General features: G+C 40.6%; 1 protein-coding gene across 4 annotated transcripts in view; it reads right to left on the minus strand.

The window, feature by feature from the left end:
- Positions 1 to 15,373, minus strand: part of sash1a (SAM and SH3 domain containing 1a) — a 118,075-nt gene that overhangs the window by 52,894 nt on the left and 49,808 nt on the right. For all 4 annotated transcript variants that reach the window (XM_048601138.1, XM_048601137.1, XM_048601139.1 and 1 more), the window contains one exon: positions 3,698 to 3,826. In XM_048601138.1, coding sequence (XP_048457095.1) covers positions 3,698 to 3,826 — 129 coding nt within the window. The remainder of the gene's footprint in view (positions 1 to 3,697; positions 3,827 to 15,373) is intronic.

Consider the following 15,373-nt stretch of genomic DNA (forward strand, 5'->3'; position numbering starts at 1 on the left):
AGTGTGGAGCTGGATGAACACAGCAGACAGGCAGCATCAGAGGAGCAGGAAAGCTGACATTTCGGGTCTGGACCCTTCTTCAGAAATGGGGAGGGGAAGGGGGCTCTGAAATAAATAGAGAGGTGGGGGCGGTGATAGAAGATGGATAATGGAGCAGATAGGTGGGAGAGAAGATGGATAGGTCTAGGAGGTGGGGATAAAGCTAGTAAAGGTGAGTGTAGGTAGGAAGTGGGGGTGGGGGCTGGTCGCTGGTCAGTGAGGTGGGAGGAGCGGATAGGTGGGAGAGAAGATGGACAGGTCAAGGAGGTGGGGATGAAGGAGGGGAGCAGTGCTGGTCTTGGGATGAGGTTGTGGGTGGGGAGATTTTGAAGCTAGTAAAGTCCACATTGGGTTGTAGGGTTCCAAGGTGGAATATGAGGTGCTGTTCTCTTCCAGTTTCCGGGTTATTGGAGGCACCTGCTTCGTGCACTAGAATGCCTACCAAAAAGCCAGCGCTCAATTGAAAAGGGCTCCACTCAGGTGGAGTGTAGTGCCCAACTTTAATGGGTCTTTTGGCAGAATGTGGAACCCATCCTTTCCAATACAAGACTGAGAATTTAAATTCAATAAATAAATAAATCAAGAATTAAAAGTATGTCTCTGTAACAGCGAGCCTCATTGATTGTCGTTAAAACCTATCTAACATCCTTTAGGGAAGGAAATCTGTTGTCTTTCTCGGATTTGATCTACATGCGAGTCCAGACCCATAATAATGTGGCTGAATCAAAATGCCTTCTGAAATAGCCTTGTCAGCTACTCGTTTCAACAAATGCTGGCTTTGCCAGACACCCACATTCCATGCATTTTTTTAAAAAAAAGAACTGGAAGCTCTCACTGTTGATCATAGTTCTAGATATGAATGTTCAAAAGATTCACCAGGGCATCACAACAATACATCAGCCTGCTCTCAGAAGACTGGCAGTGGCTCCATTGAGTTTGAACCTGCAGAGCACTCTCAGGATGACAGTATTCCTGCTCCCAATTCTGACACTGCAACCCTTGCTGTTGCTCATCAACCAGCCAGTCCAGACCGCTGCAGATTCTGCAGTTTGAATCTCGGCCTTTGAGATTCATAGCTGTTGGTGGTAACTCTCCAAATTCATCAACAGTTTTCTGAATAACTGTTCAGCCACATTCCATCATTCCCATACAGTCAATAGGGAAGTACCTTGTAGGAGCACTAGCAAAGACCGAGGGAAATGTGCACGCTTGAATATTGCTGAGAAGAGGGACAAATTTCAGAAACTTTTTGATCTATGCTCATCAGGACAAATGCAACAATGTCAAATTTCAAAAGATCATAACAATTTACACTAAGGAGAAAAGGGGGGCCAACTAGTTAGGAAGTCAACTCTGATTGGCCATGACTATAATTCCCCATACTTCCAAAAATTCAAAAAATATTTCTGTGCATTCTGCCAAGGTCGCACTGATAAATTTGAATGGGGAATATGCATTTTCCATTGTTGCAAAGTGAGTGATTTGATCGTTATGAGTAAGGAAAACGTAAAGAGTGACGTACTGATGGTGAATGGGGAGAGATGGCTTAGATTATTGGCAATCACAAATTATTTGATATTTTTCCAATTCTCTCTCTTGCTCCTTGGCATCTCACCAGATAGGTAGCAAAGGCAGTCTCTTCTTCATGGCTAGATTGTGTAACAAGAGATCACAAATCTTGAGAACAGTTCAAGTGAGTAATGTGGGGCTCTTCCAAAGTGACCTAGGCAGCAGTGTTGTTCAGAACACCAACGGTGTGCGGTATCAAACTTTTGTGGCAGCATGGCTCTTTCTATCTGCAGGCATACATTGCACACCTCCATGGGTTCCAAGATAGGAGCCGGTCAATAGTGGATAACCTTTTCACCCAACAGACATCCTTTGGTTTGCCATGGTGTGATAAATGTAGCTGGCACAGAGTACTGCTGCAGAGTCAATGAACCATGACAGCTATAGCAGAATAATGAGCATTCCAATGCATGAATTCTAGCCTGGATCACACACCAGCAGCAGTTTGAGGGAATGGAATTTCTTAGATTCAGGAAAACAGCATCAAGGACTTTGGTGCCTCCCTGCACCATGGGAAAGCTTCTAATCTGCGCAAACCCTCGTTTGCCCTGTCCCCTTGCCTCTGACAAGTTTAAAAAAAGGATAAAGCTCTCTCCCTTTTTATTGGGCACCTCAACAACCTCTTAAAGCAGTCCACCAGAACTGCAAAATGTTGCTTATATCCAACAGCAGCCTGCAAGGAAGTGAACAAGTAAGAGTCAGAACTTGACTTCTCCTTGACAGCCAAAACTAATGAGATTCTTGCCCTGCTTGGAAGATGCAGCTGTAGCTGCAGAAGTTGGCAGATTTCAGTCAAAACTTTTTTCCTCGAAGTGAATACATTTCAAGGATTGGGTATTGCTGAAGTTGAGTTTAAAGAATTCCTCCTTATAACACTTGAGAGCCCTTCTCCCTCTTTACCCCTGTTTTTTGGCAACTTGTCCTGCTCTGCATAACCTCTGTTCATTCTCCCAGTCAGGCTCATTTGCAAGAAGATGGCTTTCCAGGTCACCCACATCTGGAAGCAACTCATTTAAGCCCCAGCTTTAACGACTAAACGTTTACTTCAGCACCAGCCAGACTACTTGTTACAGACTAATTAAACTTTAGAAAATTACAGGAAAGCTCCAAAAATGTGCAGAATTGCACCAGTAGCTAGAAGACATAATCCAGCAACTAACCTCTAAATATTTCACTATCCTTTTACATGGTGCTGTGGGCTTTCATCAAGCATGTTCATCGATAGAAGGTTAAGAGCGTAGAGGGTGGAGCATGACACTGAAATCAACTTTGCTTGCTGATTGGCAGTGGAAACTGCCAATGCTGTACAACTGCAGCAGTCTTTAGATATGTGCGTGCCAGCCACTCTACAGTCTGGCTCACTGCCACATCTCAGATGCAATTTCCAAGCTCAAGCAAAGAAGTTCATTTTCTTCTCCCCAATATCTTTTGTTAAAGCCCTGATTCTGCTCAGGTGAATTAAAAGATCCAATGTCACGATTTCCCTGATGCCAATTATGATTCTTCATGCAAAATTAAAAAGTGATTACCAAGTCATTTATCACGCTATCGGTTCTGGTACCTAACCTCTATGCTGTCCTGCTTAACACCTGAAATGCAATGATTCAGTTGTGGGCTATCTTTAGACATGCTCACTCCAACTAAGACTCAAAAGTTGCTCTACCAATTATTTTAGACCGCCATTTCTGTTGTTTATTTCTGAACCCACCACATAGTATAAATAAGGCCTGTTAAGAAATAAACTGGTGGTTGAGAGGAGTTGGTGTAGGAAGGATCAGTACAAATCAAATGGATAAAACCTAACTAATATTTAACTCCAAGACCCTCAAGTATAACTGAATTTGCTGTATTGCGATGTTCTCGTATAGGCCCTCAACTAACATCACAAAAAATCAGTCTCTCATTTCTTGCTGAATGTGGGACCTTGCTGTCCATAAATTAGCTGCAATGTTTCCTACAACACAACACTTAAACTACTTCATGACTGAACCACTCTGACATAATTTGAAGTCATGAAATACAGTCTTCTTTTATTTGACTGACCAAAAACACGTAGGTCTCCCAAAGGAGGAGAGAAATTTTATTTTACCAGTTCAAGCTCCTCCAAGATTCTCTGTGTGCACAGCTCTTCCATCTGTTCTGGCACCTCACTGAGGCAGGTGTTGTAGTATTCAGTGCACTGTTGAGCCAGGTCATCAATGTTTCCCAGGGATCCATCCTTTTGGGAGGAAAGAAAGGAGAAAGCACTGTGTGAAATTTCAGTCTAACGAGAGAAGGAACCGAATACCTCCCAATATATTCCAGTTGTGCATGTCCAGTCTTTGCTTGCAAACTGACTGCATCAGCTGTAGTTCAGGGAGTAGTACTCTTAGTCACGGAGTCAGAGGAAAGTAGGTTTAACCATCTCCAGAGATTTCAGCCCATAATCCACACCAACACTCCAGCACAGTACTGAGGGACCACTGCATTGTTACAGTTGCTATGTTTTAGACAAGCGATAGCTGGCTCTTGACTACCTCAGCAAATCACTTAGTTGTATTTTTTTTTAAACATAATCAGGACCATAGAACTAGAAACATAAGGCCCCTGAAGTCCTCTCCACAAGTCATTTAAAAATATCTTATGTCATCTACCTCAAATCTAATGTCCTACCCTGTCTCTGTATCCCTCGATTTCCTCAGTGTCCCAATTTCCATCAATTTCAGTTGAGTAGGCTCGTCAATTGAGTATCCACGACACTCTGGATAGAAAATTCCCAAGATTCAGGACCCAGAGTGAATAACTTCCTCATGTGTCATAAATGGTCAACCACTCATTTTATATCTAGGACCCAGTTCATTATTCTTCAGCCAAGGGAAACAGCCTTCAAACATTAACCCTGACAACTCCAACATATTTTTATATATTTCAATGAAATCAGCTTTCATTTTTCTAAATGCCAGAGAATATAGTCTATTGATTGTTTTTCATACTCCACCCCTCTCATCTGAGAAGTCAATCTAGTGAATCTTAACTGCAGCCACTCAAAGGCAGGATAAGGAGACTAAAACTGGACATTATTCCTGGTGTGATCTCACCAAACGTCATTATAGTTACAGCAAACTTAGGTAGACTTGTACTGCAACCCCTTGCAAAAGTCATTCACTTTCCAAATCACTTCCTGTAACCAAATGTAAACTTTGTGATTCTTGTAGAGGCCATTGAAAGGAATTGGAAATGCGAGATTCTTTCTTAATCATTCATGAGATTAGCATATCTTGGACAACATCAGCATTCATTGTCCATCCCAAACTGTCCTGAAAATGATGATAGTGAATCTCCTGCATGAACCACTATAGTTTGCGCAGCATAGGTACACACACAGTGCTGTTAGATGGGGAGTTTGAGAATTTTGACCCAGCAATAAGGAAGGGAAGATGATGTAATGCCAATTCAGGATGATATTTGCCAAGGAGGAGAGTCTCAGGTGATGATGTCCTGTGCTCATAATGCTCAGTTTTAGGCGGTACAGGTGCGTAAGTAGTCTTGGGGAGTTCCTTTAGTACACCTTGTACGTGATGCATACTACAGCCATGCTGTAGCAGTGGTGGAGCGAGTGAATATTTTAAGGAGGTATAGAGTGCTGATTAAATGAGCTGCTTCATCTTGGGTGTTATTAAACTTCCTGAGCATTGCTGGAACTGTACATCACAATCTTGACTTGCTCATGGTTGATGGTGGACAGGCTTAAGAGAGTTAGGTGATGATTGACAGCTGCAGAATACCCAGCTGTTTTTGCAGCCATATTATTTATTTAGTTAGCCTAATTAAGTTTCTTGCCAAGGGTGTTGGTAAGGATATTAAGGAGTATTAGTATAATGCTTACATTACTGCTCGAGAAGAGCTACACTCATGAACTATTCATTCAGAGATGTGAATTCATATCCCATATGTTAGCTGGGAATTTAAATTCAAATAAATAAAATCTGAAATAAAAGGACAGCACTGATGGCTGGGACTGTAAAACCACTAGACTGTCATTAAAATCCACTTGACCATATGGATCACTGATGTTCTTTAGTGACAAAGTCTGCCTCTTTTACCTGGTTTACTCCATTATGTCTGTCAAGACCCACAGCAACATAAGTTGACATTTAACTGCTCTCTGACATTGCATAACTAGCCACACCATTATATTCAAACTTTTCAAGAGCAATTAACACTGGCATTGTCAATGATGTCCATACTCTTCAAATGAATTCAAAACATTGATGTTGGGGGATTTGAACAAGGTTATGTCATGGTCGGTAGGAGATGGTTAGAATCCGTTTTGTTAGAGACAATCAACACCTGGCACTTGAGTGGCAAGCAGCATCTGTGCCACGCATCAGTCCAAGCCAAGTTGTTTGATATTTTCTAATCAACCTGTTCAGGGATGTTATGACACACCTCGAGCTGGTGGGGCTTGAACCTGGGATTCCTGGATCAGAAGTACAGACACGACCACTGCGCCATGAGAGACCTAAAGCCAGGCTGTCATCTGGGTCTTGTTGCACGGACTGCTACATCATCTGAGGGTTTGCAAATTAAAGTAAATATTATGGAATCAAAAACACCGTCAATTCTGACTTTAAAAGCCATTGATGAAGAAGCTGAAACTGACCGAGTCTAGGATAATGTTCTGAGGAACTCCCACAGCAAAATACTGGCACTGAGATGATTAGCCTCCTTTGTGCTACGTATGATTCCAGCTATGGAGACTTTTATCACAAATCTCCACTAGCTTCAGTATTATTAGAGCTCCTCGGTGTCACATTTAGTCAATGATGCTTTGATGTCAAGGGCAGTCATCTCATTCCAATCCCTGGAATTCAGACCTTGTGTCCATTTTTGTACCAAAGCTGTAACGAGGTCTGAAACCTGGTCTTCCTGGCGAGACCTAACACCTAAAATTCTTCCAATAAGATGGCAGAGGAGCCAGGCTTCTGAGCATGGGGCTCGTCTGCTCTGTGCGCTTTTCTTTTCTATCTTATGCTCTCTACTCTCATCTTCTTTCCTTTTATTTTGTTTTACTTACCTCTTGGTGAAGAGCTCAGTCACAGTGATAGCATCAGTGGGTGGGCCGAGCAGCGCGGATTCGTGGTCGTGACAGAGGTGGGTTTGGGTTCCTGGCGACTTGTCCGTTGTCGAGGCGGTCCTGGCGCTGACTCACAGCTGCTGCGGCGGAGGCGAGTTTGGGTTCTCGACTGCGTATGCGTCCAGCAGAGATTCAAAGGAGCTGGCAGTGGAGGTGAGTTTGGGCCCAGTACGGGACCTGGCAGCATCAGTGGTGTCTACATTGGCTAGATCCAGTGGGGACTCATAATGGTGACAGTGTCGGTGAAGGCCAGGTGGCATCCAAGAGTGGTGACTTTCACTCCAGTGGCAGTGGCATGGCACAGGGGACTCATGCCGGCCACCTGGCCCGTGACAGAGCACTTGACAAGGAGGACTGTAAAGTTGGACACTTTTTCTTTATTCTTCTGTCTTTATAGTCTATGTTTTGATTTATTTTTCTGTGTTTTAAGATAGCACCATACAACGCTTTTCGCTGTATTTTTGTAACAAGATACACTTGACAGTAAATAAATCAAATCAACTGAACATCAGCGAGCAGATTATTACAGAAGTGCTGCTTGTCAGCATTGCCCGTAACATCGCTTCCCTGATGACTGCAAGTAAACTTGGGGAAGTACAGCCCAGCTGGATAAGACTTGCTTTCTTGGGAACAGAACAGATCCTGGCATTTTCCATTTTGTCAGATAAATGCCAATGTTGTACCTGTACTTATTTTACCATCTGCATTATCTTTGCTTGTTGTACTTGAATGCATAGCATTTCCACGACATTGTGATGGTTAAGGTCAGCTATGATGGAGAATATCTGAACCCTTTGAAATCCACTGCGAGGTCAAAAAAATTCATTTTTTCTGCTCTTTGTTGCAGTCATGTGACTACAGGTCATATACAGAGGGTGTCCACTTACACATCAGAATCGATGGACAGCTGTTTAGCTTATACCCACCTGAGATCCAAGAATAAAGTGCGCCAAGTCCTCAATACATTTGCTTCATGCCAATGATGCCTCACTAACATTCCATTCTGAGAAATACCTGCAGGGACATGGACTCTCACATGTCTGTTGAGAATTTGATTCGACCATCAGAATCAGGAACACCAACATCATGGTCCAGAATATAGCCATGATGCCATCAGTCAGTACTGACATCATGACAATGGATGTTGTTGATCCTGCATATATCTAAGTTTCACAAACAGAATAGCTGTATACCCAAAGACCCTGTGTATGGTGAACCAGCCATTGAGTCATGACCTGCTGGATATCCATACCTCTGCTAGAAGAACAGCTGCAAGAGAGCTTACGATGGTGGCAGACGCGGACCCAGACAACTGGAAAACAGCTGCCAAAAGGGTGTGATTGCTGGGAGGCTGACCAGTGTTTGTGGTGTGTATGTATGTTGGGGCTGGGGGTCCACTGGAAGAGATATAAAGAGGAATGGAAATCTCAGCTGGCCAAGAAGAGAGCCCAGAGAAAAGAGAAACCAGAAAATCCTGCACTTTCTCAATCCACTGTCTACATCAGCAGTGAGCGCAGCAGGCTCTGCCATGCCATAAGAGTTTTTGAATGACACCTGGTGATATTATACACAGTTTATCACCAAGGTGCAAAGGAGCACCTCACAACACAGAAGGCTGCCAAAGATTACCTGCACGTTGACTTTATGGTTTATGTGCAAGGTCACACAAATTCCATTAAATCTCAACACTTATTGTACACTCATCTTTAAATACAAATTGTTTCCTCATCATCCCAAAGTGGATAATTTCATACATCCCTTTATTATATTCCAACTGTTACCTCTTGTCTATTTATTTACTCTGTATGTATAACTCTATATCCTTGGTCCAGTTCTCCTCACAGCTTACTTTCCCTGCCCAGTTTTGTACATTCTGCAAAACATGAACACATTACTCTTGGTTCACTCATCTGAGCAACTGATACAGATACAAGTACATAAGTATCTGAGATCCAAGCACTAGCCCGGCAGCACCTCACGAGTTATAAACTGCTATCCCAAAAATGGCATATTCCTTCTCTGAATCGTGATAGCTGCCAGCATATGCACTGACGCACACATCCTGAAAATATCATTTTCAATGATTCCACTTTTTTCAAGTTACTTCCACCAATGCAAATTCAAGAAGAAACCACTTGCTCCCCGCAAAAGACTCAACTTGTTATTTAAAGCAGTGTAGAATTGTAAACAAATTACATCTACAAAGTTACATATTTTGTAAGTTTGCAAACTCCAAAGAAGTTTGTTAACAATAATTCTTCAGAATAGTGAAAGCATTGCATTCTATCAGAATTTGATCAAGCACTAGAACCCAGTGGCAGTTACTCCACTTCATGCCCTTTGCCCCTCGACGAATACACAAACACTCTTCCAGTCACAGCTGTGCAATCAGCTCAAAAAGTCACCTCCAAACTATTTTACTAGTGAATAGCAGGAAATAAACCAAAATAATCAAATCACAGGAAAGAAACCAGAACAATGAAACAACCCCAACTGCTGAGCTGATAATATCTCTGCTACAGTGCCGAAAGCTTATACTTCAGAAAAATGCATGCCACTTGTCTAAAACCATCCAGAATAGCAACAGCAATGACATCTACCCTACAAAGTGAAAAAACTGCCCATATATGTCTCATCCACAAAAGTCAGAACAAATCCATTCACCCCTCCACCCACAGCCCCAGACTATTCCCAATCATCAGCAAAGAACTGGAAAGTGGTATTAACAGTTCAACACAGTTGCAATTACAAATACTTTGCTCACCAATGTTCAGTTTTAGGTTCTGTCAGGATCAATTGCTCCAGACCCATTAAAGGCTGGATCCAAACATGGAGAGAAGAGCTGAAATCCAGAGATAAAGCAGGTAGCATTTGATTATGGAGCCCGAGAATAACTTGGAATCAGGAGTGCAAAAGGTCATCTGGCTGGATTTAAAAAGAGCAAAATGCAAGATGACTCTGGTGTAGCAGACTCATCATTCCAGAACATCATCTCAAGACAGGAGTTCTTGAAGGCAGCGTACCAAATCCAACCAATTTTAGCTGCTTCTTCAATGATTTTTCCCTCCACCATAAGGTCAGAAGAGTGATTTGCTGACGATTGCAGAGTGTTCAGTGCCTTTTGCAAATTGTCAAATAATGAAGCAGTTTGTGCCTACATACAGCAAAGCTTGGACAACATCCAGGATTGGACTGAAAAAGTGGCAAGTAACAACAGTGTTGGACATGACTATCTCCAAAAAGGGAAACAAAAGCAAACAGCATGGATGCTGCAAATCTGAAGAAAAATAGAAAATTCTGATAATTTTAAGCAGGCTAAGCAGCATCTGTACAGTAAAATAGTTTATCTGAAATGCTAACTATTTCCCTTGCCACTGACGTTGCCTGGTCCAAGTATTTCTAGCATTTTCTGTGCCAATAGTCTACCCTCCTCCCTTTAAGATCCAATGGCACTACCATCAGTGCATTCCTCCCAATCAACATTCTGGCAGCTTCATCACTGACCAGAAAACAAATGGGACTAGCTACAGAAATACTGTGGCTACAAGAACAGTTCAGAGGTTGGGTATTTTGCAACAAGTGACTCAACTCCGAACTCCCCAAAGCCCATCCCACTATTGGCAAGGCACTAGTCTGCAACGTGATGGAATAATCCATAGTTCCCTAGTTGAGTCCATTTCCAATAACACTTGAGGAGCTCAATAATGTCAAGGACAAAGAAATTCACTTGACTGGTACCCCATCCACCATTGCCTTACAAATTCACTCCCTCAACCATTGGCACAGTGTTGCTGCAACATATATCATCTACTGGATGCAGTGCTGCAACCTGGTAAGCTCTCTTCAATAGTACCTCCCAAATGTGTGTTTTTCTTTGCCAACTAGAAGGTGGAGGACAGCATATGCATGTGAAAATCCTACATTTAAGTTCTACTCCTGGACACTCACTACCCAACATGGAAATGTATTGTCATTCCTTCATTTTGCCTAGGTTAATTCTTAAATTCAAATTCCTCAAATTCCCCATCTACTTGTGGGTGCACCCACACCAAAATGACTACAGTGGTTTCCACCATATTCCCCAATCGATTAGGAATAGGCAATAAATGCTGACCTTACCATTGGAAACTCATCTCATGCGTGATCACAAAATACTGGGAGGTAAGCCAATAACTGACTAAAACAATGAAGGGTTCAACAGGCTTGACATAGAGGAAATGTTTCATCTTGTCAGGGAGAGAACTAAGAAACGCAGTTAGGAATTCAGAGCAATATTTTTACTCAACGAGGTTATATCGATTAGCTGAGATTGGCAAGAAGGAAGGAACTCCATGTACAGTATAAACAACAGTATGTATATATTGATCTGAATAGTCTGTTTCTTCACAGTAAAATTGTATGGTATGGGAAAAAATTTGACAAATGCAAGCTATGCCTGTTAACCGTTTACAGGACTTTCCAGAAACTCCACAATGGGTCTTCTGTCCTTTGGTACTAGTGATTCTGGTTTTCAAGACCCCCTGTCAATGGCGGTAGTGAGGATTACCAAGCATATTTCTTCCGCATGCAAGTCAATGCAAAATTATGGAGCAGGAAAAACTTTAGTGCAAGTATTAAAAATTTAAGCCTTCAGAAGAATATTGTCAAATGATAGCATGGTGACAAAAAGGAGTAAAGATTATGTTTTCAAATTTTTAACTTATTAGTTCTTTGTGGCAATTTTTGACAAAATTTCTGAGGATGTGGGGGTTGAGGAGGGTGTTGTAAAATAGGTATGATATTTCAAAAAAGACTGCATTAAGTAAATTTGAAGTAAAAGAGTGCACTAAGTAAAACTATAAATAAAAGAAAATATTGCAGATGCCACAAAGCTGAAAATGAAATTTCAAAACTTTGCAGGAAACACTCAGTGGACCTGGCAATCTCTAAAGACAGATACAATGTTAACATTTCAGGTCAATGATTTTTCATCAGAACTGGAACAGATGACGAAAGCCCATCAAGCTAAAATGTTGACTTTGTATCTCTCTACAAATGTTGCCTGACCTACTGAGTATTTCTAATATTTTCTGTTTCTGGGATAGATGATTAGCTATGATCCAAGTGAATGACAGAGCAGGCTTAGTAGGGCTGAATTTCACAGTCCTGCTCTTATATTCCTAAATACTTTGACACAATGGATCAAAATTTGGATTTTTTTTAGTTTATTAAACATTAAGCCTGTCTATTAACATGTGGGTAACAAATAAGCAATCATCTCAGATCTCCTTTCCTCCCCTCCTCCACCTCTCTACGATCTTGCCATAGTCTTAAGGTGAAAGCATGGCCTGCTTCTGATAACACACGTGTTATGATCTTGTGTAAAAATCTATTGTGTGTGAGGTAACTGGCTCATGGCCATGTGTTGGTGCAGACAAGGGTAGCTAAACAGTGGGAGAATGGGACCACTTTACTCTCAACTTCATTCCGAGTCCCTTAGATAGTTGGAAGTCCATCCACAGAAGACTGCAAGCTGATCAGCTTGAATGGCACATCATAAGGGACCAGATTGTGTTGACTGATTGCTATTCAATATTGAATAGCAGTATAAAACCTGTATATAAATATACAGTTATTCATCATTTATATTAAAGTTTGTTGCTTCTCAGATTATTGCAAAACTAGTAAACCACATGAAAAATCTATGAACCACATCCTTGGGTGAAAATTATATCTACTCATTTTGCTATTACACAGGGTGTCATAAGAGCCACATTTTTTCTTCATTTGTATAAGGAAAAAGACTTTTGTGTCAATACCATAGTGACTTCAGTCTTTTTTTGTAACAACAAACCTGAACCATATCTGTGATAAGTACAACTCAGATTCAAAGAATCATCAAATTTAAAGTAAGTTCCTCTTCTCCCACTCACTTGTGGGAGAACTAAAGAATTTAGGACTCCTCAACATAAATTTTTAACGCCAGGTTTGAAGCAAAACTAAAAAGGATGGGCCGGAAATCCAACATTAATTTGATGTAAGCAAAACTTGGCTAAAAATATTTAACAAAGAATACAGAACTATTAAATTTGATGAAAATCCACTGACATGCTGGGAAAGCTGGATAAAATTCATGTACACTATTGTCATTTTGGACTGTTGGAGACAAAGTTATTCAGGAGACTTGCTGTACTTTTAGAAAGATTAGAGCAAGTTAAAAGATAAGACAGCTGTCTGGCTGGACCTTGGAAATCTACAAGAAACTGTCAAAGACATTAGTAAGTGTTTTGCAGCAACAAAAAAAAGGATATAAAAACAAAAAAACTTTTACAGAGATCCCAAAGGGACAGAACAAGAAGCAATTCAAAGAAGACGTCATCTAAAAATTAGCCACTCAGTTGTCCAGAAAAAAAAATCTCATTTTTGCTTTTGAGTTGCATTCCCAGATAAGACTGGAAGCATATTTACTTGAAAAGCTGTTGTGCCAATAAAACTAATTATTTAAGAAAGTTTTCCAGTCTTGGCTGTTTCTTATGCCTCATACCCTAAACAGTAAAGAATAAAAAATGTTACAATTTACCAAGTCACAATCTATATCCTGAGCTTTTCTACACTTAGAGGAAGCCCAAGTGCTAGGCCTTTAATATCAGGGGCCAACCTAAGGACTGGATCTTTCTACACAGAGAGAAAGCCTACAGTCTGGACTTTTGATACTGATTTGCGAGGATATGTATAAGTCATGACCATAGATAATGCATTATAGAATTTCTTTGGAATGTGAGAGAAATAGAAATGATATGCAAAATGATCAGATTTTACAAAGCTCTCCTGGAAGTTTATGCTCAAACAAAATACTTATACATTGTGAACCACTTCTGTGGGGCTTAGAACAATCTTGAACACAATGGAGACTTAATTTCTAAGATAAAAAACACCGATACCAGTGAATTATCAAACAAGTAACTGGTGGCCAACTGTAACTGGATTTATCTGTCTGAAGTCAAAGATCTTGGAGAGCTGACTAAACAGAATTTGATCTCTCCTTGTAAATGCATAAGAGATAATGACTGTCAATGCAAAAGAATTTCACTTCACAAGGTGATATCCAATTCAAGTTTGCATATAAAGTTTCACAAATACATTCAAAATAACCAAGTAACAGAACATCAACAATCTGAATATAGTTGAAGTGACCATAGTGTATCCAATATCAGAACATACTCAAACTAGCTGTTAGCAACCCTGCATCAGAAAGTGGAACACACTGGTATTTACCATTAATAATAATACATGAGACATCAGAATAACATTAACCAAAAAAACAGTGTTAGATAAGTGAACATGCTTGAATTATCTTCTGGCAACAGTGTGCCAATTACTTGGACATGGCTTGAACTATATTAATATGTATAGCTAACTGAACAGGAGTAACATTGCAACAGAATACTGAACAGATTTGAACTGGTTGTTAGTGACAACACATCAAATACCTGAGCACGCACAAATAAATCATTGCTAACAACATGCCAGAAACCTGACCACTAGTATTAATGTAACAGATTTGTGAACATGCAACTGACCATTGTTAACAGTTCATCAGATATGTAAATGCACTCGGACTATTCATAATTGAACATCAAGTAGGTAAACATGCATGGACTGACAGTGCATCTGACAATGCAGAACACAATGACCACTGGTGCCAGTTATTAGATAACTTGACACACTCTGGATTTTGCATTAGTAACAGGTGAATACCAGGACATGCTTGAACTGTTACTAATTTTGAGTGTCACTTACCTGAACATACTGAAAATGACCATTTGCAACAACGTACCAGAAAACTAACCACACGGGACTGATCATTACAAACAATGTGTTCAGGTATTTGAAAGAATAAGACAGACTGGCGTGCAAGCGCATCAGATACCTGAATGTGTTCAAAATAACCCTTTGTAACTGTGTGAACTACCTGAACTTATTTCAGCTGACCACTGGAAAAGTTCATCACATACCTAAATGCTCCTGAATTGACCATTAGCAACAGAACTTTAAACCTTCAACTGACCCTAGATATTCTCAAGCTGACCATTAGTTACAATGGATCAACTTCTCGAACATTCAAAATGACCATGAAAAACATTGTGAAAGGTGAACACACAAACAGATGGTCATTAACAGTGTAAGAGACACCTGAGCTCTCAAAGATGGTGGTAACAGTGTGTCAAATACCTGAACACTTTTCAAGTTTACCATTGAGCAAGAGAGTCTCAGATATGTGAACTTGTTCAAACTATCTGGACAGTCCCAAGCTGAAAAAAAGAGCATCAGCTATCTGAACATGCTCAGCTGCTCAATACATAAGTAAGTCAAATACCTGACACATGAGCTGACCATCACTAACTAGATAATACAAGTGACTGTCACTAATAATGCATCTGAAAGCTTAGAGATACCCCAAACATGATTAAATTAGCCTGTAGTAGAATTCCATTGGATATGAACACACTTGGATCTGCCACAAGTAAAACTGCACCACTAAGTGGACACATGGAAACTGACCTCATGTAATATCTCATCAGAGACCTCACACCCTGCAAGATGACCATAAGTAACCAAAAATGAGATATCAACCTTTGGTAATAACACAACAAATGACTTAAAACTCTC

This window comes from Rhincodon typus, chromosome 9 (genome assembly GCF_021869965.1).
Source record: "Rhincodon typus isolate 14 chromosome 9, sRhiTyp1.1, whole genome shotgun sequence".
In the NCBI taxonomy this organism is placed as follows: Eukaryota; Metazoa; Chordata; class Chondrichthyes; order Orectolobiformes; family Rhincodontidae; genus Rhincodon; species Rhincodon typus.